Source organism: Odocoileus virginianus, chromosome 2, assembly GCF_023699985.2.
Source record: "Odocoileus virginianus isolate 20LAN1187 ecotype Illinois chromosome 2, Ovbor_1.2, whole genome shotgun sequence".
Classification (NCBI taxonomy): Eukaryota; Metazoa; Chordata; class Mammalia; order Artiodactyla; family Cervidae; genus Odocoileus; species Odocoileus virginianus.
In genome coordinates this window covers 6583508-6610929 of record NC_069675.1, presented here as the reverse complement: position 1 = coordinate 6610929, position 27422 = coordinate 6583508, and the positions used below count along the sequence as shown (strand labels likewise).

The window sequence follows — 27422 nt, the reverse complement described above, 5'->3', positions numbered from 1 at the left end:
GCTCAGTTCTCTGCCCTTCTTGTTTAACATCTTAAGTTTCTAGCTTTCCCCCCAAAAGTATCTGGCTTCTTAAACTATGAGTGATTATAAATTTCAAGGAGAGGAATCCTTTCAACAAGCTTGGCAAAAATAAATAAGAGTAACCAACTAATAATTCCTCTCCAAAGAAAAAAAATCCAGCCCTTTTTGAGGGAATTTCCTGTACAAAGCTACACGTTTGTCCTGATAAGGCCAAATCTGCTCAACCAAGTGTTTCTGTGTTTTATTTACTGGATAAAAAGAATGAAAAGGGCAGATTCCACAAAAGACTACCAGAATTTCATGCCAAATACATAAAGGATCTGAAAACACAACAATCATTTTATTTAGACTTTTTTTTGAAAAATGAACTGAATCAGAAAAGCCATGCAACTACTTATCTAGGGAAAAGTAAACAGTGAACTGGCAAGTCTGGAGGGCAATCGCTCTAGGGTTAAGGGGTCTGTATACAGACCTGAAACATGTTACTGGGGGTGGGGGGGGTGGGAGAGAAGGGGAGGTGACAGAAGAAGGTGGGCGGGGAGGGCAGGTGAGGGCAGGGCGTGGGAAGGTCTCTGCAAACTAGCTCCTAAGCGGTGCTGGTCTAACCCTGGGAGAGCAGCCAGCTGTGGTGTGAGACATACCTCATTAGTAGTGAGCTTGTCCTGGGGTGTCTGTGGGGACATGGTGGGTGTCGGCTGGCTGGAGGATGGGGAAGAGGAGGTGGAGGAAGTGGAGGAGGAATGGCTTTGCTGTAAGAGATCTGGCAAGAGGTGAATGCGACCCGCAAAGCCATTGCTCTCATGATGGCTGGCGCGCTTTTGGTCAACTGCACTCTGCAGAGAAAAAGGCACACTGGTCTCGCTCAGCACCGCTGACATTGCCGAAGACCCTACTGACCCTGCCTGCTGCGGTGCTGGGTGGCTCCGCAAGCTCTGCCGAGTCATCCAGGCAAGACTGGAGGGCATCAGCTGGGTATGCTCACCCCTCCTTGCCAGGTGCCTCGGCTGAGCCAGCGGAAGCCACGGCAGAACCCAAGTCACGCTGGTTTATCTGCCACCGGAGCTGCTATCACCAAAACTACTGGCTTTGTCTCCTCTCTTTTTAAATCTCTCTAAAGCCCTAGAAAGCGCACTGTCACTTCTCTGAACCCTCATCTTTCCTGGGCCACTTCCCGCCTTCCATCCAAATGTAGTGCCAGAGCATGAAACACACGCAGGGAGAACCTGCAGTTCTAGACAGGGGCCCTGCTCTGCTGAAACGAGAAGAGCATCACTTTCCTTCCCTCTAAGCTACGAAATGAACAGGCGGTTATAAAACTTGGCAGCCCAAAAGGAGCACATACATCCTGGGGGGGCACACGTTAAATATTCCATGAAGGAGGAGACTAACACCCGAGCACAGAGCAGAGACCGCCCCCCTAACCCCTTTGGCTCCAGGAGCCTCTTGGCTCCCAGGCGACTCCTGCCTGCCTCGGCCGCTCCCGCCTCAGCCCCACGACCTCTTGGAGCCGAGAGCTCCATGCACACCTCCCGGCTGCCCTGCTTCAGACACAGGCTGCGGGGCTCGCGTGGGGCTGGGAGGGGGGCTACCACACAACATGCAAGGAGGGCAGGACGGGGGGGACGCTGCCGGCTGCCCCAGGGGCGCGCGGCACACGCCTGCCTCCCATGGCCCGGCCCCACTGCCCTCCGGGCCTGGTGAGCGTGAGAACAGATGACAATGGAGAAACAGCATGAGTGAGTGGATGAGCACGTGGGTTAATGACCACAGGAGCAGCGCGGCCTCTAACCGCGCGGAGCACGGGTACCTGGCGGACGATCAGCGTGCCCTCTTTGGACGGGGTCAGGGCTGGTTCACTCTCCACATCGTCATGGACAACCATGGTTTTCACAGACTCCGTTTCACCGTTGCTCAAGTTCAGAGATGATCTGTTGAGACACAATCCAGGTGTGAAGGGCCGTGACCCACAAGCCAAAGATACAGTTTACGTTTTTCACCTTCTCAGGGACCTAAGGCTACAAGTATAAAGTTTCCCCAAGGAAAATGAGCTGAAATTTCCCCTGTGTCACAGGCTCAAACCAAAGAGAGAGAGACAAGGAGTCCTGAAGAGAGGCCCTGACACGCACACGCACCAACCCAAAGAAGGGGCGGACAGGCTCACGCCACCAGCGAAACGTTCCATTTCACAGGACCAGAGGACAGGTTTACAAACCGTGTCCCAGGTGGAAAGAAGGCCCAGCGCGGCACACTTGTGCACGCTCAGCGGTGTCTGACTCTCTGCAACCCCACAGACGGCAGCCCGCCAGGCCCCTCTGTCCATGGGATCCTCCAGGCAAGAACACTGGAGTGGGTTGCCATTTCCTTCTCCAGGGGATCTTTCCGACCCAGGGATCGAAGCCGCATCTCCTGCACTGGCAGGCGGGCCGTTTACCACTGGGCCACCGGGGAAGCCCGCAGGGACGCTCATCCTCCCTAACGCTCAGCGGGACTGACGCGGCTCTGGTGTCCTCCGGGCCAGACGTGGGCTCCTCGGCCCCTTCCTGCTCCACGTCGTCGTCCTCCTCGTCCGTCGTCCCCGACTCCTCGCTGGAGGAGGAGTAGTCCGTCACCTTGTGCGGCGGCCGCACGTCCTCCACGGCCCGGAGCTCCTTGGCCAGCGCCGTCAGGTCCTGCGCAGGGCAGGGAGAGTGTCAGGGAGGCGGGAAAGGCCCGGCAGCGACCAGCGCCTCGCCCCAACCATCCGCCCAGCGGAGTCCACTGGCACCGTGAAGTGGAGCTCTTCACGCTTCTGATAGGAAGGACCAAGAAAAGTCAAAAAGCTGGAGGAAACAGGAGAGTTTTTTAGAAGTCAAAGATGCTGTACCCAGTTTAAACCTGACGGCCATAAAAAACCATCATCTGTTTATGATGAGCTGAGAATATTTTTCTAACTATCAAATTCTATTTTTTTGTTTCAAATTCTACATATATATATATGCATATATATATATATATGCATATATATATATATATATATATATATATAAACCAAAATAAAACATTCCAAAAAAAAAAAATGTATGCTGCATTCTGGCGTAACTACACCAATTGCTTCTTCCTCTCTGCTAGACAGAAAATTCTAAATCAACAAATGTGTGCAAGATAGATCTTGGTTGTTATCAAGATATTTGGCCCAATGGCAAAGTCTTCTTTTAAGGAGATGTTCCAAAAAGCAGCAAGATTCTAGTTAAAGAGGAGTGATTTAAACTATTTATTTAGGGAGGTTTTTTTAACTCCCAACTTTTATTTTGAAAAATGTCCAACTTGCAGAAAACTGAAAGATGGTGAAGTGAGTACAGTGTATGCCTCACGTATGGCTTCACAGACTATCACCCACTTGCCACATTCGTGGACAAAGTTCCCGACATGTTAGGTGAGAAAGTGCCCAGCGTGTGTGGCTGGCAGGCTTCTCCACCACCGACAGGACCGTGCGTGAAAGAGGGAAAGCTGCCTGGGGTTACTTACAAGTACATCAGCTTCCTTTACTCTTCTATATGAAGATTTTTTTAGAGTCAGTCAATTATCAATTATCCAAATACAACTTTCGAGCTTGATTGTTATCTCTATTCTACATCTTCATAATGGAAGCTTGAAATATGTACCTGTCCACTTAAAATTCTTCCAGTTAAGAACCCACTTCCCTCCTTTGCACCTGAGCCTCTGAGACAAGGAAGCAAGGACTGGCCTGGCCTCCTGCTTGCAACTTTGAGTACAGCTGCAGTTTTTTGTTACAGTGATTTTTTTTTTAAGCTGTATTTAATAACAAATAATAAGCACATAAGGTGAATTTGGGGTGTTAGAATGAAGCAGAAGGTTAGGGTTTTTTAGTTTGAGAAAAGAGCAAGCTGAAGAAGGAAGAGGCATGCAGGTGGAGCACAGGCTGAGCTAGTCAGACGGGGCTTACCACTTCGCCCTGCAGCCGGCGGAGGTCCATTGAGCCAGAGAAGCCGTCGGGAGAAGGGATGCATGGCAGGGAGCAGAGAGGAGAGAAGGGGGAGGGGCACAGAAATCAGTGCAAGCGAAAGACAAAAGCCCGGAAGGCTCAGACCCCCAGTGTGCCCAGCGACAGGGCAGCTGCCGCGTCAAAGAGCCGGAACGGCCCCACGGGCCAAGGGCAGGATTTAAACCCCGGGGGAGCTGAAGAAGGTGAGGGAAAAACATCTCTTCTTAAAGCCGGTGTTTTAGATGCCCACTCACCAAGAACATGTAAAGCTTGATGCCAAGCAAAGAGACAGGCTTTTCTTTTGCATCGTTTTAAATGACTGGGCGGGCAGAGGGCCGCAGAGCACAAGTGTGTCTGAGGTTTACAGCTTTCCTCATAACCCCTCAAATCTGCAAGGCCCCGCAGGGAGGCCTGCAGGCTTCGCAACGACATGGCTCTAAGAGAAAGCTCTCGCTCAAGCTTGAAATGAGTAAAATGGATTTTGTGTGATTCTTACAGCAGGCTTGAGAGGTCTAAACACTTCCTTTTTATCTTCAGGCTTTTTTGCTGCATTTTCAAGGCGCTGAGATGGCGAGCCTTCAGATTTGGATGATGCTGTGAGGTTCAGAGATGAGAAAGACAGAGACACGTGAACATCTGAGTGTGGCCCACGAGGCTGCCCAGCCCACCAGGATCACCTCCTGTTGGTCCTGCCTGCTTGTCAGCCATGCTCACGTCAAGGGCTCCCTCCACACACAGGTCTGAACCCCGGGTTTCTGACCCTTCCTGAGAACCCTTGACTGTCACACTGCAATAATATATGTTCACAACTTGTTACATTACATCAGTGATACAGTAGAGGGAATTTCCGCTAACCTATTATTAAGAGTAGGTGAGGATAACCAATATCGATGACAACACTGATGGAATTTATGCTGAGAAGAGTGGGTTCAAAGCTCAGTTTAGACGTTTAGCTAAACAGCTTGGACGAGTCAGGGAAACTCACTAAAGTACAGTTATTTGAACGTATACAATGGAGACACAACATATATCCATCTCCTGGGGGTTGCTATAAGGATTAAGTGAGAAGGTGTTCATTCAACAAGTGTAAACTCTCAAAACTTAACTCTTCACTGATAAAATTATGATGACTGTTTGTGTCAGTAGCAAACCTACACTGAAACACTGTATAGTAATATGCAACTCCAGGTCTTTTCCGTGACTGACAAGGATTTTCAAAACACAGTCAACTCTTAAAAATTATGGGGTGGAATTCTGAAGGTCCACTTGTGCGTGGAGTTTTTCAACAAGTCAATAATTCAGCACTGCGGGACCCCCAGATGGCTGGATCCGTGGGGCGTAACTAGATGCTCAGGAACCACGGGGACGGAGAGCTGACTATGGAGGAGGATTTTCAGCGGCTGGGCGGGGGTGGGGGGATGTCCCTAAACCCCGGGTGTTCAAGGGTCACCCCATGTGGTGAGCGTGGCAAGGGAGAAGAAAGGAAAGGCAGCCTACATCTCACTCTGAAGCGCTCCCCGGAGCCACTCTGAGACCCCGGGTGGGAGCCGGGCTGGGACCCTGAGTTGCTGGACCCCGAGGAGCTGCCACTGCCTGGCCTGGGCGCCAGCTTCTCCACTCTCTCCCAGAGCAGCCTCGGCTCGATGCTACTGTTGGAGAAGAAGACGAGAGAACCACTCAAGCTCTGTCCCGAGACGCAGTGTCAGACCATAAACACGAGCACCGTGTCATCACAGCAGTAATGAGAACATCAGCCCACAAACGGACGTAACATGACATTCACAAGTGACGGCAGTGTTAGTCACTGGTTTTACCTCAGCTGAACACACCGAAAACGTGAAAGCCATTCATTCTACCGTTGTCCAGTTGTTAACTCACGTCTGACTCTTTTTGTGACCCCCTGGATTGCAGCCTGCCACGCTCCTCTGTCCATGAGATTTCCCAGGCAAAAATACTGGAGTGGGTTGCCATTATCTCCTCCAGGGGATCTTTGCGACCCAGGGATCGAACCCCTATCTCCTGCATTGGCAGGCTGACTCTTCATCACTTAGCCACCAGGAAAGCTCATCCAACCATGAGTGGACCCCGAATCCTCTTTGGGTGTGAAGAGGAAATGCTACTGTTCAGTCTAGAAGTGTCACTATTTTTGTCTCAGCTACAAACTTAGTTTCTTATTATGAAAAATTCCACCCATGTGATCACCCATAAAATCATGCTGTTTCTAGTACCCGTTGCTGTCAAGCACTGACGGTCCTTTTCCCGTGATCTGGGCTGGAGATGTGATAGCACGTGGGCTATGGCACACCCCTGCTGCGGACACACCACGGCACCGGTTCTCTAGGTTAAGAACTAACACATGGACTCGGGCACAGGAGGACCTTGCAGCCCACCCTGACCGCTGACAGCTGAGAAACTTCTCCATGAAGCTCCTGGGCTTCATGTCATCCATTCCACTGCCTCGGGTTATCCCATGACAACCAAGTCTGGAGGCTCAGTGATGATCAGGGTACCAAACCCTTCACACGACCTCTTTTGAGTTGCTGAGCTGGAGAACACGGCTGCCACCAACTATATGAGGTTATGCAGCCCTCCAAATGTGACCAGTGCAGCTCAGGAAATTAAGTTTTAATTTTATGTAATCTTAGTAAACTTCAAATTTAAGTAGCCTCATGTGGCAAAGGCAACCCTCTCCAGTGTTCTTGCCTGGGAAAATCCCATGGACAGAGGAGCCTGGCGGGCTACAGGCCATGGAGTTAAAAAGAGTTGGACACGACTGAGCGACTAAACTACTGCCAACACCCACGTGGCTAACAGCTACTCTACAGAACAGCTCTAGAACCTGAAAACATTTTGTGGTTAATCCACAAGTTTATCACCAACTCAAAGTCAACCACTGTCTTTCTCTCGTGACCTGTGTGTAATTTCTATGCCACTCCCAGGACCCCCCAACATCCTCTGGATCACAAACCTTCTCAGGTCACAGTGCCTTTGGAAACCCTCTTCCCTGGGGTCTTCCCACTTAAAACTCCCAGAGGCAGGGATTCTTCATCTTAAAACTGCCACAATACATGGTCAGATTTCATCTCTTTCCCCTACGGATCAATTTGACATTATTCCCGTGAATGGATTTTTTGGCATTTTTTTTATAAAAGGATCACCTCTTTGCCCCAGAACTTCCATGTTTAAGAGCACAAAAAACGTTATGCAAGGCTCAAGAGCGAGGGGATATCTGTATACTTAAAGCTGGTCCACATTTCTGTACGGCAGAAACCACACAACATTGTAAAACAATCCTCCTCCAATTAGAAAAAAAAAAAAAGACTGCAGGACACTGTCTGGCAGACCTGTCCTAAGCTTGCTCGTCACTTACCTGGTGGAGTTTCTCTGACCAGCTTGGTTATTCTGCTGCCCACTGCCCTGCAGTGGGGAATCCCGGCGGGATAGGACAGGGGACCGTGATGTTGTTCTCACAGGGACCTTTGGGTACCAAGTACAGCGATTAAACTACTGAAAACATGAGATGAACAAAGACTTCCCTACCAACCACCTCTAAGGTCATCCTAGTTCGCCACCCTTCTGTCACACACCTACCCCCGCCCGCTGATGCTCCCTGCTTCCCGTGACACAACAGAAAGAGAAAGCGTGGTCAGAGGCACCAGGCCCACCTTCCTATGCTCCGTCACATGTGAATGATGTTGGCGCTGAAGCGTGGTGGCAGGGGACATACAAAAGCATTTTGCTGAGATAATGTGAGAATCAGGGAAATAAGCTCAAAGAGACCAAACAATGGCTTACAAATGGATGGGCAAGAAACAAAGGATGTTGGAAGCAAGAAAATACTCAGAGGAAGCAAGTTCCGAGTGGAGGGAAAAAAAAATTAAAACGTGACTTTTTGTTGAATTTCAACATTAATGACCAAACCCAAAATTTCAGAAACGTTAAAATTGAAAGGAAAAAAAAAAAAAAATCCCTCAATTTAAAAAAAAAAGTCTGTTCTGGGAAACATTTATGTTCATTTTTTCCCTTATGAGATCTTTTCTGAAAATTTTGATATTACTTAGCAGTGCAGAGTCATTTATAGCTTCTGTATAAACTTGACAAGACAGCTGGTAAAATCTATTTTGATCCTGTCTGTTCTAGATGCATACTCTTTGTAGATGTACTCTTATTAAATTATTTTGGTATCGTATGTTTCAGCACAGAGTTAGAGACACAAGTGAAGACTAACTGGCTGAGGGCTGAATGTGACGGCCTCACTACAGAATTTTCTCCCCAATGCGAGAAGTTCTGCCATTTCATCACCCATTAATTCTGGTGACGTCACCACACCCTTCACTGAAATCAGTAATTAAAAAATAAATAGATAAATAAGGAAAAGGAAAAAGCAGCACACGTCTGTCTTTCTGCTCCTTACCCTTGGAGGCACCTCGTCACTGTCTGATCTAGACCAAGCCTTCTGGGCTGGGTCGGGCACCTCCGCCTTAGAGTCAGAACTCTGACTGAGCACCTCACTGCGGGAAGGTGGGCAGGGGTCCTGAGAGCGAAGATGGTGGTGTGCAAATTTGGGAGGAGAAGGGTCACTGAAGGAATGGGATCTCGAGACAGGGGAAACATTGTTCTTGAGAGATGCCAGGTGGGACCACTGTACCTTCCGAGAAAACAAAACACAACACATTCAATGCGTTCTGCAGAAAACGCTTTTCTGGTAAATATCAAATCCAGAGAGAGCGCCGGGGTGGTGGGGGACCCACACAGGGCAGGTGGGACTGGGTCAGCCAAGCGGACAACAGCTATGCTTTGCGGGGGGAGGGTCGCGCGCAAGGTGGTCTGGGCAGCACAGAATGCAGAAAAGCACAAATGTACATTTATGAGGAAAACTCTTAGTACCCAGACAAACGTTACAGAGAGCGGTAAATGTGAAGATCAAAAAATTAAAAAAGCATTCTTGTCTGATGGACGTGCGGCATGCATTTCTGCGTCAAAGTAGCTGGACAGGCAGAGTGGGGAGACCACAGGATGGACATCGCCACACGTGCACACCTGGCTGCCCATCCTCCCATGGACTGGCAGGGCAAGTCACAACAGTCACACATTTACTGTGCAAAGACCAGCCCCCCGTGTTCTGATAGATTGTAGAGTTTAACTTAAAAACAGCCAGCTTGTCAAGTACACCAACCATTTTCCTTCTCTTGCATCCCACAACTTAAAACACTCCAATCCCCTGAGAACTTTACATGTCTTTGTACTAGTCAGAAAAAAAAAAAAAGAGGACTTCAATTTCTTTAGAAATGATCAGCAGTGGAATTCCCTAAATGGACTACTGAGGTGTATTCTGTCTACTTGACACTGGAAGATATAAGACAGTGCCTTGGCAACTGAAACCATCTGGTCACTTTTAAACTGGAAAAGCCATTTCTGAAACAATCTGTATTTTCTTAAGACTTTTTGTTTTAAAATAATGGTCCAGTATTAAAATTTGCATAATTCTTGCTATTACATCATCATATTTGATGAGAACTGGAAATATTCAATCGGGATTGATTCAACGCTGCCAGGTGTAAGATCCAGAAATAGTTCCAAGTTCATGATTTCTAGGTGGGAGTCAAGCAAGTTCTGTTATTAGTATAATCCCAGACTTCCAAAATATTTGATTTTCAGGGGGAAAGCATGTAACTAAAAGCATCATCTGCAAGTGTAGTAAAAAAATAGGTTTTAAAATGAAGTCCTACATGGAAAAAGGTTTTTCCCAAATCATGTTTTCATAAGTGCAGGTTTTTGGCTAAAAACCACTTTAGACAGAAAAGGGAAAATAGAGCCTATTTCCAGGCACTATGTTAATTAGTCATCAGTATAAAAAGTAGTCTACATAATGCAGGAATTCCTTTTCTCTATACTGGTAGTGGCCACATAAAGAGCTTCCATTTAAGGGACGTTTAACCTTCAGCAAACCTATTCTCCCCATCCTCCTTTCCCCCGTCATCCATCCTGCTTTCCTCTACATCCTTTCTGTTTCCACTCCTCACTTTCTGGAGCTGCCCGCTGGCTTCTGGGTCAGTCTTCCTGTGAATCAGGACACTGCTCGTCTCATCAACACCAGCCTCCCAACAGTGACCCAACTGAGCTTCACCCCAGGTCTTCTTTTCACTGTAAAACCACTCCAAATCAAGGATATTTAGTGTAAAGTACGCTGCTCCAGTCCTCATCTGGGTTGGTCTGAACACCACCGCGACTGCTACTGTCCCCAACCCAGGCAAACAGCAGTGGACAGGTAAACGCGGCCTCACGGACTCAGTGCCCAGTACCCTGGACTGCACGCTGCCGGAAGCGAGACGCCTGAAGGTCAGCTACCTTCAGCGAGAGTGGGGACCCGCGTCCTAAGGATCTCTGAGAGCTCCGACCCGGGCAGAAGGCGTGGAGGTCCCCTCCACCCAAAGCTGGGCGGGGCCGAATGCCAGGGCCCACCCAGTGACCTCTACCCTGACCTACCTCAGGGAAACCCACACCCAACCCACTTGGGTGGTAAACTTTTCTGGATGTTGAACCTTTTGAGAATCTGATAAAAGTCTTCCCCTTTCCCACTCCAAAAATATGTATGTTTATATAAACATTTTAAAAAATAAAAGAATTTCAGGGCCTCCCACTCACAGAACTCCCCAGGTTGAGATAAGGTCTCCCTTTGCATACTTACAACAGTAACTTTCTATATCCTGAACGGAAAAGTCTTTGTATTCAGTAAGGAGGCACTGCTTTAGGAACATCTGAGTCAGTGAAGACGAAAAGTTAGAAAGAAGAAATCACCGAATCTAGATGTTCTTAGTAGGCACAACAACAATCGTGTGGAAGAGAACCCTGGTTTTCCCTACCCACTGAGGCCAGGTCCTCTTTAGTCTAAACTCACTCTGCTAACAGCTTCCCTTTCTGAACAAACCAAACTGAGCTGTCCGAGCAGGCTGGTGGCTCGCCGAGCCTCTGTGAGCGTCTCCTTGACCCACACAGCCCACGGGCCACTCTACCTGTGGCTCGGCGGGTCTCTGCAGGGCAGGGTGCACAGACTCGGAGTCGCCACTGGAAAAAGACTCTGATCTGGAAGGCACTGGAGGTTCCAATACTCGGCCCGTCTGCTTAGACTGGGCTTCGGGGGAGCTGTGGTTAGTTTTCCTAAATCTATCTTCCACCTGCATCAGAGAATCAGGAGACAGAACTCAGGGTTAGTAGGAGAGAAAGAAAAAAAAAGCAGAGACACTGGAGACAGCCTGAAAGTGGAAGGACCCTAATGAGAAGTCTTCTGTTTTCTTCAACCACAAGAAAAGAGACGGAAGCAGATAGCACAAGACAGCGATCTTAGGCAGGATCAAGAAATCGTCACGAAGATCAAAATTGAGAGAGCCAGACTTTAAGACCTCCCCCCACCAGCTGGATGCTAGGAGTGCATGTGAAGATAAGCCAAGAAAAGAAATTAATCTCTTGCAACCAACTAAACCCACTGAATATCACCAGGAATCTAGCACATTTCATTCCACCAAAAATCAAGGCACTGCCAAGCAAGCAGGACATTTGCTTCTAGAAGGTACCACCTGAGGGCCTGGTTGGAAGCCCCCGACGGGCCAGCATCCATACCCTACAGGCCGCCCAGTCCATCCTGCTCAAATCCTAGCAACCATCTTGCTCTGCCAACATCCCTGCCAGAGGCCCTGGGAGCCCATGTGCCCCAATTCAGAAAATAAACCCTTATCACCAAAAATCCAGTGAGTCGGGCCCAGGGACACTTCATCCAAACGGCAGCTCTGGGAAAACAGCTGAGCAGGCCACCCTCCCCCCATGACAGGGACGGAAGGAGGCTGCCACACGACTCCCGTCTTCCCGTCTAGGCCCATGCTCAGGTGACTGGGAACCGTCAAAGAGGCGCTCGGGTCCTCGCGAGACGACACCAAGCAGAGAAGGGGCCCCTCCCGGCCCCGGCCACCCTCCACTCCCTGGGGGGCAGAGGGCGCGGGGCGCCGTACCTCGCGGGCCCGGTCAGCGGGCTCCTGCTGGGCCTTGGGCTCGTGCAGGCCGGCCTTGCTCCTGTCTGGCGGCGGGGGCGGCCTCCGGGGGTCGTGCTGCAGAGACAGGAGATAGGCTTGTTCTTGCTGCAGCTGCCTCTGGAGCCGCTCCGCCTGCCGGTGTTCCTCCAGCTCGCGCCAGCGGCACTCCTTGGGGGGAGAGGGCACACTCAGTCCAGGGCCCCGGGGGCCTGCCTCGCCCCGGCTCTTCTCCCCAGGACAGCGTGCGCTGATGCTGGCTTCGTGACAGAGCAAAACAGCCAGGATGCAGAATGGTGGGAAACCTGCGGGAAAATCTGACCGCGGGCCACTAACCATAAGGTCACCGGACAGGTAGAGAGAAACCCCTCCCCCGGAAATGCAGGTTTCAAAAGACACTTGGAAGAGTCTAGGTAAAAGTCCCTAAGGCATGTGCCTTGCACCGTCCACTCTCAGCATCCTAGCTTGTTCACCAAATGCCATGTGCGCTGCGCAAAACCTTATCTATCTACTGAATGAGAACAGGGAGCTCAGCAACGGGAGAGAGGGGATGAAACGCCGCCTCTGGTGCGCCCAACAGCAGCGGGAGCCCAGAGGACGTGTCCGTGAGAGGCGGCCAGCCCTGTGGCTCTGGCCACGGGGGCCCTGGGGGTCGGCAGGGCCCTGCCCAGTTCGGGGTGCCCTAGCCACGGGGCGGGGCCGTGCGGGGCGTTACCAGTAGCATGGCCTGCTCCTGGAGCAGCTGCTGCTGAAGCAGTTCCAGGTGACGCTGCTCCTCTTCCAGCTGCCGTCGGATGTACTCCTGTCGTACAGAGAGCATGCGCAATCAGCGGATCCCCGAGGGAAGCGTCAAGACTCCCTGCATGTGGTGCCCACAGCTGTCTGCCCCCACCATCTGGGGGTGACTCACTTCGCCACAAATGGCTGAAAAAGCCCACTGCCAAGGATATCCTCCCTCCCAGGAACTTCGAATTGGCCTCTGAGACCTGGAGAGTCTAATAAATAATGACATGCACACCAATGACAACCACAAAGGCATGGGTGAGTTATTCTGTTTGCACGCGGCTGCTGCACACAAACGGAAGCTCTGCAGGCTGCTCCTCTTCAGAAGGTAAGCCCAGAGCAACCAAGAGTCTAATGAGGAGACCAGTGTGTTCACATTAATGTAAGTCTGATAATTAATTACTATTTATAACAAGCATGAATTGCCAACTTTTAAAACCCCAAACCAAAAACTGTTTAATATTAAATAACCAAGCTTTGTTTTTTTCTTTAACACACAAGGACAACGAGTACATTCCCAAAGTCCTGGCGTGGGACACCAGACACAGGAAGCTTCTCCCAGATGAACAGTGATAGGGGGGTGTGTGTGGCTGTGTGTGTGTCTGTGGGGTAAGCGGATGTGTGTGTGTGTCTATGTGTGTGTCTGTGGGGTAAGCGGACGTGTGTGTGTGTGTCTGTGGGGTAAGCGGACGTGTGTGTGTGTGTCTGTGGGGTAAGCAGACGTGTGTGTGTGTGTGTGTGTGTGTGGGGTAAGCAGACGTGTGTGTGTCTGGGGTAAGCGGACGTGTGTGTGTGTGCCTGTGGGGTAAGCGGACGTGTGTGTGTGTCTGTGTGTCTGTGGGGTAAGTGGACGTGTGTGTGTGTCTGTGGGGTAAGCAGATGTGTGTGTGTGTGTGTGACTGTCTGTCTGTCTGTGGGGTAAGCAGATGTGTGTGTGTGTCTGTGTCTGTCTATGGGGGGGTTGTGACGACTTTTCAATGGGAAGAGAATGATAAACCTCTATAGCGAAACAAACAAAAATAACCAGGTAAACACATCCAAAATACATGATGTAAAAGGGAAAATCCCAACTGTGGAGCTGGCTGCGTACTTGATGGGATGGGAAATCAGGAGACCTCGATCCGCCAACAATCAGCCGAGTTTCCCACAAGGCCTCGGCCACCCACTTTCTCAGTCTTCTCTTTGGGGAAATGAGCATCAAGAATATTCTCTCCCAACTCTCAGGACTTTTTATGAGGTTCATATATGAAACAGACATGAAATTACTTCGAAGAGCACCAAGATTTTACAAATAAAAGGCTCCCTTTCAACAGGGGAAAAGCTCACTTCTCCAGTAAAGGAGCAGACTGAGGCGTCGGGGAGGAGATTTTATTCTGAAATTCAGATTATTCAGATAATTTCTTTGCAGTGTCTACCGCTGAGTGTATGCCCTAAAAGCAGCCATACAGCTGGGCTGAACAGGTGGAGAGAATGCTAGAGAGCAGAAACCATGGCATAAATTTCCCTCAGAAAGTTTTTCTTTACAAAGCAAATTTAGTCCCCCAAAATTCAATCTAGGTAAAGTGTATCCACAGGCCACTGGCAAAGGGCCCTGGACTCTAATCCAGGCTCCAGTCCGGGACACAGACGCTCCCCTGCACCACGCCCCCAGGATGGCCAAGACCTGCTCTGGGGAGTGTGCCCAACCACACCCCCCGCCCCCTAATGACTGACAGGACCCCGACTCCCGGCTCCCCACTTCTCCAAACCAAACAAGTGAATCACAGCTGCAGCTTCAGGTCAGGATGTCGCTGGTTTTCTGCCTTCATATCACAGGGACAGTTGGACAAGGACACATGTATACAGACACCCACGTTCACACAGAAGTGATGTGTTCCTACAGCACGGCTGACACGGGGAATATTTTGGAATAAAACTGACCTTTGATGCTATTTTTATAAAAGAGGAGATGAGGAACACCTGCTATACACGAAAGTCAATGACTCTACTAGAACACTGAAGGTTAGTATTAGAGTCACACCTCTTCTCCCATCAAGTTTCAACAATTATTCCTCGATGACTTAATTTTTTCAAGCGTATATTTACTCCTTTTTGTAGTCCCCAAGTATAAGTCAGCAAATGAAACCTAAACACACCACAGTTAACTGGCCAACAAAATCAGTAAAGAGATAGAATAACTTAAACTCCAACAACAAAAAAATGTTATGTAGATCCAACACTAGGAAAACCCAAGACAAAGGATGAGTCTCAGGATAGTAGTGGAATAATCAGATTTGGATGCTAATACCATTGTTTATAAGCATTTTAAGCATGAATTTCAGGTATCATTTAAATTGGTCCCCATTCATATGTTTTCCTTTATTCAAAGCTCATAACAAAGACTGATCAACTCAAAGGCACGCAAGCCAGGGGGGCATGATGGGATTCACACAGATGACACAGATGAAAAAATGCACAATTTCTGTTTGCAGAGCTGGTTCAGGAATCAGATTCCTGAAGACAACATAATCTGACATTAACATGCTATAAATATCACTAAAATATGATGGCATTTGTTTGGCTAATGTTATCAGTTATTCTAATGTTACGTTATGTACACACTGAATTATTAATATCTGCAAATATATCTTAAAATAACGTCATTGGATGCTTCAAACATTTCTCATAGGAAATGTCTCATGGTTGGTTTTAAATTTCCCTTTTTATTATCCAGATATTTGAGGTTCAAAGCATTTAAGCCAAACCCGAGAGGACACATTTAGAAATCTTTCAGGCATCATAATGAGATGTGTCTCACTACGTGTATGTGTCTGAAGTGTAGTGATTTATGTATCTCTTGGTAAAGACAAGAGATTCAATTTACTAGAGTGAATGCTTCCAACTGTTTCTGCATTCTCCAACCTCTAAAGTCCTAAACTTCTGTGTGTGTGCATGTGTGCATGTGCAGACGCGTATGTTATGTGTGCTTTCTGCCTGCAATCCCCCAACTCCGCCAAGTGACAGAGTCCCAAAGTCAGAACACCCCCGAGGACTGACCTGCTCCCTCTCCACTCTCCTCTTCTCCTCCTCCGCCCGCCTCCGCTCCTCCTCTTCCTTCCGCCGTCTCTCCAGCTCCTCCAGCCGCCTCTTCTCCTCCTGTTCCCGCCTCCGCTGCTCACGTTCCTGCTGCCTTCTGGCTTCCCGCTCTCTCCTTTGTTGCTGTGAAAGTCAAGATGGTGCACAGTCAGCAGACTGCCCGGCCACAGTGCCCAGGACGGTGTGCTGTCTGCCTACAGGGAGATGCGAGAGCGGGGCTGGGGGACCCCACCTCCACCAGCCGACTACTTCCATGCTGTCCTCTGCCCACACACACCAGCATCCTCAAAAGTACAGGTCAGAGCTGGGTTTCACTTTGATATCAGTTATTCCTTGTTCTTCACTGAACCACAGCAACGAGGGAATGACGAATTCAGTACCTCTGAGTATCACTGACAGGGTTACTCAAGGCTCTTAAGTCAGAAGGAAAAGTAGAGAAATGAATAGAGGAGAACAGAAATAGGGGGGAAGAAAAAAGGAGAGAAATACTTAAAAGAGGGAAAAAAGAAGCATACCTCAGGGAAGGAGGAAGCGACACCAAGAAAATTAAGAGATGTCATGATTATTATTCGTGAAGATAACCACCACGGTAGCTCAAGCTCACTCTGTGTCTGCATGGTGCTAAGGATCTGACAACCTTCCTTCGACGTCCCCTTACCTACTGCAGCCTCATGACAAACCCAGGAAGCCCCTCACTCCTACCCCACTGAGGACGAAACGTGAGTCACCTGTCCAGTGCTGACAGGGTGGTGGGCTCCCGGTCAAGACCACTCTTGACTCCCACCGTTAACCAGACAGCACCCTGCATCCTATTAACAGGTGCTACTAGGCAGCAGACTTGCTCTCACAGCCTTTCCTCTGAGTACCAGTGTGACCTGGGCGCACGTCTGGCCACTTCTCATCCGGCCCAGACGCGCCTCTGTCAGTGAATGAAGCAGGGCCACCGCGTGGAGTACAAATCAAGTCCTCCCACAAACGTGCAGAATGCTGGCCGGCAGCACCCCCGGGATGGGGAGGTACCCTATCTCAGCACAGCGGCCACCGGCCCCAGGCTGCTACCCAGCACCTAAACTGGGGGGAACTGAGCTTTTCCTTTTATTTCACTAAAGTTAATTTACATTGAAACAGTCTCCAGTACTGGCAGTGCTGCAGTCTATGGGGTCCCCAAGAGTCAGATACAACTGAGTGACTCAACAGCAAGGAAGTCTCTAATGTAGCTCAAGAACCACAACAGAGGAAGGCTGTGGATATGTAACAATTCCCCTCCAGGTCAGTCAGACAGGCTGCAGCAGAAGCAGCACTGGGTGCTTACACACCCTGCCCACCGCACGGCCGCTGAGTCAAGGGCCCACCTCACACCAGCCTCAGGGTACAAATTTCTGTCTCCAGAGAAGACAAAGGAACGTTTCAGAGAGAAAGTAACACGTCCTCTGTGGCTAAGGATGTTCTGCCAGGTCCTCGGAGGCAGCTACAGGGCTTCCCTGGTGGCTCAACAATAAAGAATTCACCTGCCAATGCAGGAGACACAGGTTGGATCCCTGGGTTGGGAAGATCCCCGGCAGAAGGAAACGGCAAGTGGCTCCAGTCTTCTTGCCTGGAGAATTCCACAGACAGAGGAGCCTGGTGGGCTACAGTCCATGGGGTTGCAAAGAGTTGGACACAACTGAGCGTCTAAACAACAAAGGTGGCTCTGGAACTCAAGAGATCTCAAGCCCAAAAGTTCATTGAAGAATGAGTGCGAGTTCCCAGGACACTTATACCCAAGCTACAAATGCCGATTCCTCCTCTTGAGAAATACTCATGAAGCATCGTGGGAACACAAAATGAATCAGACACACCCCCTCTCATCCAAGTCTTATAGGTAAGATAAGCCACACTCTTCTTAAAAATCCACAGGATAATATGGCACGCAGTACATTTCCCTGACTAATTCACTAAACAAGCCCTGGCTGGGAGGCTGATGGCCGAGGCAAAGAACAATGCAGTTACCAATTCCTCTTCCACATTATGTGCTAGTACTTGAAGCTGCAAACTGGATCAAGAGCCAAAATTTAAACTCCAACCATACAAATCACTACAGTCAGAACAGGCCCTTAACTGGGGTGTGCTGGGGGGTTAAAGAAGACCTGTAGTAAATAAATACCTTAAGAGATCACTAAGATGAAAAGCTGGCCTTTTACAATAGAACTTTAAAAGAAAATGGCCAAAAGTAAACATACACACCATCAGCCACCAACTCAGCAACATCAATCCACTCTGGATTAACGTTCTGCCTGCGATTTCAAGCAACAAAACCCAAGAGTCTAAGAAACATGCCCGCTCAGGTTACCCCATTAAGAATGATAAACATAATAAAAATCCTTTGAAGTATTTTCAAACTGATGTCATTCTTATTTTCTTAAATCATTCTTTCTTTAAAAACAAAATCTAACAAACTGAAAACCTACATGGTGATGTAAAGTCATTTCCAAAGCTCTCAAATTATAAAGAGATTTCCTTCTTACTTAAATTTTTCCAAGCATGCCTAAGTAAATATGTACTTTTCCAACTATGCTTTAATTATCTTGAAGTTCTTTTTCCAGATCGGCATTTAAAAGCAGTACTTTCATCTCAAAAGTCTTAACTTTTCTTACTAGGTCAGTGCTGATAATAGTGGGGTTCATTCACAGATACTGCACTGGCTTACTGACTCTAATAGAAGTTGTGTGCATGCAGGCTCAGTTGCTGAGTCATGTCCGACTCGTGTGCAACCCCGTGGACTGTAAACAGCCAGGCTCCTCTGTCCATGGGATTTCTCAGGCAAGAACACTGGAGCGGATTGCCATTTCCTCCTCCAGGGGATCTTCCCGACCCAGGGACCAAATCCACGTCTCTTACGTCTCCTGCCCTGGTAGGTGGATTCTTCACCACTGAGCAACCAGATAACACACAGAACAAAGCAGAGGTTTTCTCCACAAAATGTACCCTTAAGTAGCTTGGGAAAAAGCATGTGTGGTGGGACTTCCCTGCCAACCCAGTGGTTAAGACTTCACCTTCCAATGCAGGGGTGTAAGTTCGATCCCTGGTTGGGGTACAAAGATCCCAAGTACCTCTTGGCCAAAAAAACCCAAAACATGTAACAGAAGCAATACCATAACAAATTCAATAAAAATTTTTTTAAAAATGATCCACACACACAAAAAATATCTTTGGGGAAAAAAAAAACCACCATGTGCTGTTATTTATATTAAACTCCACTGTACAGTATCAATAGGTTGACTGTTCTTTGGGGTTCTTTTTCCTGGCATCAAGGATAAAGGTGCAACAATAAGATGAAGTAAATGGAAATAAACTACTCTAAGTGAGAAATCTGAAGCTATGAAGTATACAGTAAATGGCAGTCAGGGAAAGAAAACAAAAAATTAAAACAAATTAAAATTAGATTAAAAAAGAAAAAGGGTCTTTTGAGCCTCAAGTGAAATATAGGGAACAGTGTCTCTGAGAATTAAGAAGGAAGCAGCCCAAGTAATCACATTACCAGTGTTGACAGTCTCAGTGAGTTAAAGGAGCTGATGGTACAAAAAGTGTCCCCTACAAAGAACTAATCCCCCACAACCGCCAGATTACAAAACAGCATTTGTATTATGCCCAATGTAATTCTTTTCTTTATCTTTCCCTCTTAAATGAACGTGAAGTGAAGGCATTTGTAGAAAAAAAATGTTTTCCCTGTGGAAAGGTCTAAAAGTTCTAGGAAAATATTTATGACACACCACCTTGGACCCTGAGGCCAAGAGTGAAAGCGAAATGAGGTCAAGGCTGAGCCAGCCGACTCAGACCGCAGTGGACACGGCCTCCGCAGACCCAGGGTGACGCCACCCACGGCCTGCATGAAGAGGATGAGTAACGGGGCGGGGAGGGTCCCTAAAGATCCCACAAGGGAAGAACATTCCTGGGGCCTCTGGGCATGTGCCGTCCTGCCGGAGGGAACCGGCGCGCCTGGCGTGGCCAAGCCGGGGGGAGGACCACGGAGAATGGCCCTCGGAGCACCTGGATGCCCCTGGGACTAGACAGTGGGACCCGCCTCGAACACTGTCCTCTTCTACCTCTTCCAGCCGCCGCCTCTGCTCCTTCTGCTGCTCGATCCGCTTCTGCCTCTCCGCCAGCAGCTGCCGTTTATACTCCTCCTGCTCCCGGAGCTGCTGCTCCTGCAGGAGCTGCTGCCTCCTCAGGGCCTCGGAGCGCTCCTTGTTCTCCTGCTGGAGCCGCAGGAAGTCCCGGCGCAGCGTCGACTCCCCCGGCACGTTGACGATGGAGCTGTGGGAGGAAGAAGGTGAGGGGCTTTCAGGGGCGTGAGCCAGTCCACGTCCACATCTACATCTGCTGGGTTCCTCCCGCCCCGAGACCCAGCAGACAAACCCATGGGGATAGCCAAAACCTACAGTTAAATAGCATCACCTCTTCTTTCATCTGCATCATCAATACCTTAAAACTCAGTCCTGAGTGTTTAATTTGGCAGGACATCTCTAGGTAGGCTCTGGAGAAAGGAATGGCCACCCACTCCAGTATTCTTGTCTGGAAAATCGCACGGACAGAGGAGGCTGGCAGGCTACAGTCCATGGGGTCACAAAGAGTTGGACACAACTGAAGCAACTTAGCACACACAGTTCAATAGCATCACCTTTCATCTTTCTTTCATATGGTCATAAATACCATAAAACTCTGTCCTGGGTGTCTTATTTGACAGGACGTCTCTAGGTAGGATTCTCACATCCACCCAAACTGTGCAGCGGAAAGCTGAAGCCACCATCTTCCACCCGTTGCTAGACCCTCTGTGACTACCTGACTTCCCATCAGGAACAGCATCAGCACATTTCGGGCAAGACAGGTAGTCACAGCGGAGTCACCGTCAGCATGTACCGATCCTCGCCTTCCTGTCTGGTCCCGTTCCCTGCCGCATAACCCTCTCGCTCTCTCTATTCCCGGCAGCTGAGCCCAAGGGTCCCAAGGATGCACCACCACACAGGTAAGTTGAACCACATCCCTCCCAGCTGGTCTCCCGGGGGAGAGTCATTTCTCCACTCTCAAACCCCCCAGAATCACATGGCAAAGAAATCCTCAATTGCCTCTTCCATTACATCACATCCCTGACCCCAAACAACCATACTGCTCATGCAATCAGTTCACACTGCGCTCAAAATTTGTCTCAAATGGATTCAAATCTTTCATGTAATTACAAAAAGATGTGATGGAGTTTTTTTCCAATAAATTCTCTCCTGTCTTGATATGCTCTCTTCAAACATCCATTCTCTGCACACAGGGTCTCTCAACCACAGTCCAGGCCCTCCTTGTGACCAGCTAGTCGGCTACATTGGACACCAGGCAGACAAGACCATTATTAAAGCTTTTAAATCCTCTCTTCCTTGATTAATGAGTCACTATGAGGTTCCTGCTACCAAATCTTCAACCTTCTGCTTAGCTGTGTCTTGGGGAGCCAGAGAGGGCCAAAACAGACTACAGAATGGATCAGCCCAAAATGCATCCTCATAAAGGCAGTGATTGCTGGTGACCACACGGGTGGGAAGGGGAAAACCAACCAGCCAACAGGCGTGTTTTGGGGAAGATTGTAGTGTTTTTAGCGGAGGCCCTAAGTGGCCCGTGAGTGGGACAATTCAGTTTGTGCAGGACTGGGTCACAAGCTACAAGACGTTTTCCATCCACACCTCCTGGAAAAGAACTGCCATGGGTAAGCTCCCCTGCCCCAGGGCCAAACGCAGCCTGCCCATTTCCACACCGCGGGGAGAGGAAGCAACACAGTCTCAGTGAAGAACCAGCAGGCAGCTCCAGAGCGGGAGAGTGTTTACAAGAGTCTTTGAAGGAAGGGAAGGAAGGAAGGTATTAAGGCATCTTCAGAGCAGCTGACGAGCCCCCCCCCCCCCCACGACGAGGGCGCCCCTGCAGCCCGGCCCGGCCCCGGCGGGCGCCCCGTCCCCACCCGGGCCCGCAGCCCGGGGCCCGCAGCCCGGCCCCGGCGAGCGCGCTGTGCTCACCTGGGCTCCCCCTCCTGCTCGGGCGCCTCCTCTTCCTCCTCCTCGCTCCCGCTGTACTCATATTCGGTCTCATCTGGAAAGGACAGACATGGTGAGCGGGCCGGCGCACAGTGGCGACGCCGCTTGCAAGGGAAGCATCAACCACCTGTTCCCGGAGAAAACAGCGACGCGTGTGGGCAACTCGCGGGGAGGAAGACCTTGGCGGGGAGTCCACTGTGACGGGTGCTCAGGCCCCGGGCCAGCAGAGGAACTGACTCCCTTATGCTCGCGACAACCCCTTGTGGGACGCTCAGCTCAGGGGGCGCAGGGCTGGGAGAGGGGCTACAGAGCCCACGACACGAAAGAAAAATGGGCCATGAGCATCGGCAGATTCACAAAGTCCACTCTGATGTCAAAACAGAGAGAGGTTTAACTGCCTAAACTAAGGCAATAAGAGAATATATTCAGTTATTTTTAGCACTTACGGATCATCTTAGAGAACAGCAGACAAAAGTCTGCGGGATGGAGAAAAAGTAGGTACTCAAGCAGAAAACCAAAATCACATGTTCCCCAAAATTATAAAGGTGAAGTAAATCAGGCAGAGGAAGACAAATTCCATATATCACGTATTTGTGAAATCTAAAAAAATGATACAAATCAACTGATTTACATGCAAAACAGAAATAGAATCACAGACATGGAAAACTGATGGTTACCAAGGGGGAAAGAGAGGGACAGGATGAATTCAGAGTTTGGGATTAGCAGATACCACAACACACTGTGTGCTAAGTCACTTCAGTCATCTCCGACTATTTGCAACCGTATAGACTGTAGCCCACGAGCCTCCTCTGTCCATGGGATTCTCCAGGCAAGAATACTGGAGTGCGCTGCCATGCCTCCCCGTCCCCCCCCCAAGGGGATCTTCCCAACCCAGGGATCAAAGAGTCTCTTAGGTCTACCTGCACTGGCTGGCAGGTTCTTTACCACTAGCACCACCTGGGAAGCTGCCAGATACACACCACTATACATAAACAACAAGGTCCTACCAAACAGCACAGGGCACTATATTCAATATCCTGCTGCAAACCATAATGGAAACATATATGGAAAAGAATATATATACATATGACTGAATCACTTTACATCAGAAAAGAACGCAACATTGTAAATCGACTATACTTCAACTAAAATAAAAAAGCTAATAAGTATAAAGGAGGAGCCAGGGAAAAACTGATGAAATAGAACAGCAAAAGGAGACAAGGGCACAGGCCTGCCACAGCCCCCACGGCAGCATGAAGCACCGGAAACCCATGGGCAGGAGAGAAGTCTGTAACAGGCCCATGGTGATGCGTGTGGCTGACACGCTGAGCTTGGCATGGCCCACACGGAGAACGAGACCCCCAGCGCGGTAAGAAGCACAGCCAGCAAGCTGTGACCCGAGGTGGAGCAAGACGGCATCACGGACTGACCGGCTGCAGGGCCCCGCTGCCCGGGGTCGCCACTGCCGGAGCCAGGTTGGCCCCTAGACCAAGCTGGTCGAGACACTCAAGCCCCGGCCAGATGAGCCCAAACTTGAGTAGGAAAGGGACAACCTACTCTGGTTGGCAAAACCCTAAAAGAATATTTAAGATGAGAATAAAGCCAGACTTCATACCTTTCTCTCCTCTCTTCTTCCTGGTCCGGTCTATATGATCCTTAAGCTGGATTCTAACCTGCCTTTCGTTCGGCTGATCCCTAATGAAAGGATGCTTCAGAAGCTGCTCGGTGGAGGGCCGCTGCATGTAATTCTTCACCAGGCATCCTTCTATAAAACTAAAAAACTTCTTGGACCTAAAAGAGAAAGTAAAAAAAAGATTATCAGATTTCTACCATGAAGAGCAAAGCTCCAAAATACCAGTAACTTACAAGCTGGTACATGAGGCGAGGCTTCAGGATTCACTGTGAGCAACGCTGCAAATGCACGGGGATAAAACAGGAACGAAGCAGGGACCCTGGGGGACACAGTTCAGGAGTCACACTGCACTTTGGGGGCCGCAGGGGCAGTGGGAGTTAATGCTGCCTGTTGATCGTGGATTCCGGGGGAGGAGGAAAGCGAGTGAAGGAAGGCCTTCACGAACGTAAAGGTGACAGAGGAGAGATGGTGGATCCTTACAGACAAGGACAGACACGGGACGAGAGAGGGACCCGGGTAAGTTGGAGGATCTGGATCTTGTTCGGGTAACATTTCCATCAGTTTTAGGCTGAGTTACGTGTCAGCTCTCTACCCTTTATGTCACTGTTTAGCCATTAAGTCATGTCTGGTTCTTGCAGCCCCATGGACTGTAGCCCACCAGGCTCCTCCGGCCATGGGATTTCCCAGGCAAGAATACTGGACCGGGCTGCCATTCCCTCCTCCAGGGGATCTTCCCAACCCAGGCATCGAACCGTGTCTCGTGCACTGGCAGGCGGAGTCTTCACCCCTGAGCCACCAGGGAAGCCCTACACTTAATGGACAAGGGCAGAAATAACAGTGCTGAGGGGGGCAGTGACCCTGTTGCCAACATCTACCCCACCAGACACTTCATTTTTGCTCATTTCTCCATTTCTGACTCTTGGTGACCCCTCTGTGGCCTCAGCAGAGACACTCTCAGCCACCCTGTTATTGGAGACTCGGCTCAGACAGCTTCCTGTCCATAAACCTTTCCTGGCAACACTGCACCACACGCCCTAAGCCAGGAGCCCTTCCTTTCGGGCTCTCTGCATGTAACACACTGCACACTTCACGTTTACATCTGTCTCTCCTCCTGGTTTATAACCGTACAGGTCAGGACTGGTTCCTGCTTTCCCGTTTGTCAGCAAGGCCCAGCTCGGAGCATGTCAACTACAATAGGTATGCAGTAAATTTTTGTTGAATGAATGAGTTATTCAGTCTTTAAAAATGTGATTGAGAGAATGAGTTCAGTCCTTTCCAGTTACTTCATGCTTTAAGAGTTCTTTCTTTCCACCTGAAACTATCACAACATTATTAACTGGCTACACTCCAATATAAAATAAAAAGTTTAAAAAATAAACGAATAAAACAGATAATGTCAAGGACCTACTGTATAGCACAAGGAAACTTTGCATAATACTCTGTAATAACCCAAATGGGAAGAGAATTTGAAAAGGAACAGGTACATGTACATGAGTAACTGAATCACTTTGCTGCACACTTGAAACTAACATGATAATTGTAAATCAAGCATACTCCAATATAAAATTAAGTATTAAAAAAAAAAAACTGGAAAAGAGAGAATCAGTTCTTCTCTCTTCTATTTGTACTCAGAACTTACTATTTTTGTTCAATCCAACAAATATATATGTGTCAACAATTTAAATTTGTTTATGCTGTAAGACACACACATAGGAAACAGTGTGTGTATATTCAATAGCAGATGTATAATCAAATTGTGAGGAAGAAAACAGAACTGAGGCAGTGGAGTGGGTTCCACATCAAGAAAAAGGAGGATGTTTAACCTTCCCAAGAAAAGCCACCGTCCCACAGTGACGAGGTGGCAGAGTCCAAGGGGGACGGTGAACTGCTTTCTGACGTTGCAATGAAAGGCGGAAAAAGAGTTAAAAGAACTAGGTCAGGGTCAGCGCAGGAAAGGGCCCTCAGCCACCTGAAGAAGCTGAGGCCTTGTTCTGTGGTTAAGGAGGGATGCACAGGATTCTACACAGCGATAGAGGAATGCTACGGCACACGGAGTCCCAAATCCCGGGGCCCAGGAGGACCATTTGGGGAGTTCATTAAAAATACAAATGCCTGAGTCACTCCTCAGACCTTCACACTGGAGAGTTTGAGGATGAAACCTTAAGATAAAGAATTCCAAAGGGCTTCTTACGGGCCATGTACAGATTAACACCAGAGAAATGATCATCTACGATACAGTCTTTAAACACAACTGTCAGCTTCTGCTGAGAATCTGCTGATCATTTTTCAAAGGCCACTTCTGCCAAAGTGGTTGTGGAAACTCACGACCTGTGGACAGGAAGACAGCATCCGTAAAGGAAGACAGCCTTCACGCTTGTGAGCCTCTCGACCCTTCGGAACACCCGGGTAAGCTGAGGCAGTGATGTGAACTGCTGAGAATGCATCTGATCCAGCTTAGCTAGAGGCAGTTTGGTGAAAGAACACAGCGAGACTCCACTGTTATCTACACGTGTCTCTTTATTTCACCGTGCTCTATAACACAGCAGTTGATCCACGCCTGCAAGTCACGGACGGCATAACCGACTGACTTACAAACTGCGAAAACACCCTGAAGATGGAGCATAAACTCCCTTCAATAAAATCTGAGAATAAGCAAGGAGAAAATGAGCGTTGCTCAGTTCAGCAGGAGGCGGATGAAGTGTCGCCCAGCCCACAGCTGACTCCCCAGTGACACCTACTGTTCACATGTGGTTTCCCAGGGCTGGCCCCCGTGGGCGCACACGGTTGTCACGTTCTAATAATACAGGAGACCAACTGGGGCTCAATCATTGCCTTAAAGAACCTCTCCAGGAACTGGTAAGTGGAACCAGACCACCTCCGTTCCCTGGAGCTGAATGTGGTGAAAGAACGGATGAAGGAAGAGGAAATCTCGCCAGCAGATGAAAGGGGGAAGACGGGAAGACAGAAGGGAACAGGAGAGAAACAAGGGTGAAATACATGTGCGTGTCTACACCAGTGGACTAGCGGCCTCTGGAACAGGGGACCCCAAGCCCCAGACCCGTACCAGTCCATGGCTTGTTAGGAACCAGCCCACACAGCAAGAGGTGAGCAGCAGGCGAGGGAGTGAAGCCTCCCCTGTATTTGCCGCCACTCCTCATTGCTCTATTACCTGAGCTCCGTCTCCTGGCAGATCAGCTACAGTGTGAGATTCTTAGAGGAGCTCAAATCCTGAATGTAATGCTCCTGAATCACCCCAAAACCTTCCCCCCACCCCCAGTCAGTGGAAAAACTGTCTTCCATGAAGCCGGTCCCTGATGCCCAAAAGGTTGGGGACCGCTGCTCTAGAACATCAGAGGATGCGCCCCCGAAAAGAGCAGACCTAACAGCTGGTAAAGTAAAAGTGTTGGTCGCTCAGCCATATACAACTCCTTGGGACGCCATGGACTACAGCCCGCCAGGCTTCTCCGTCCAGGGAATTCTCCAGACAAGAATACTGGAATGGGTTGCCATTTTCTTCTCCAGGGGATCTTCCCGACCCGGGGACTGAACTCAGGTCTCCTGCATGGCAGACAGATTCTTTACCGTCTGAAGCACCCTACACCCCAACGGCTAGTAGGAGGAGGCCAAAACGGGGACCTCTGGTGTATTTCAGAATTAGAAGCAAGAACCTAAGAGGAGACACCACCACCTGGAAAATGGGTGAGAACAGCTTCAGGAAGGAAAACAAACACACACAGCAGGTAAGACCGACAGCCAAGCCCAGCAAACAGAACAGCAGGGCGGGAGGGAGGCCTGTATGCATGGGGTCCGGGCACAGACAGGCGTCCATAAGGAAGGTTCAGAACAACCCTCAGAGGGAGTGA

General features: G+C 49.2%; 1 protein-coding gene and 1 long non-coding RNA gene across 51 annotated transcripts in view; one reads left to right on the top strand and one right to left on the bottom strand.

Annotated features, from left to right (window-relative positions):
* Nucleotides 1-27422, bottom strand: part of MAP4K4 (mitogen-activated protein kinase kinase kinase kinase 4) — a 150172-nt gene that overhangs the window by 18894 nt on the left and 103856 nt on the right. For 2 of the 50 annotated variants that reach the window (XM_070475210.1, XM_070475228.1), the window contains exons 10-23: nt 23542-23717; nt 21909-21981; nt 19965-20175; nt 15844-16005; nt 12740-12826; nt 12007-12195; nt 11017-11178; nt 8418-8651; nt 7374-7480; nt 5501-5652; nt 4500-4597; nt 2515-2690; nt 1829-1949; nt 663-854 (exon numbers count right to left, since the gene is read on the bottom strand). In XM_070475210.1, the coding sequence (XP_070331311.1) occupies nt 663-854; nt 1829-1949; nt 2515-2690; nt 4500-4597; nt 5501-5652; nt 7374-7480; nt 8418-8651; nt 11017-11178; nt 12007-12195; nt 12740-12826; nt 15844-16005; nt 19965-20175; nt 21909-21981; nt 23542-23717 (2140 nt within the window). The remainder of the gene's footprint in view (nt 1-662; nt 855-1828; nt 1950-2514; nt 2691-4499; nt 4598-5500; nt 5653-7373; nt 7481-8417; nt 8652-11016; nt 11179-12006; nt 12196-12739; nt 12827-15843; nt 16006-19964; nt 20176-21908; nt 21982-23541; nt 23718-27422) is intronic. The other 48 variants (XM_070475234.1, XM_070475245.1, XM_070475238.1 and 45 more) reach the window with 32 other exon arrangements.
* On the top strand, nt 20233-21275 carry LOC139037817 (uncharacterized). Its single transcript, XR_011490733.1, has 2 exons — nt 20233-20884; nt 21179-21275. It is a non-coding gene; the product is annotated as an uncharacterized lncRNA (long non-coding RNA).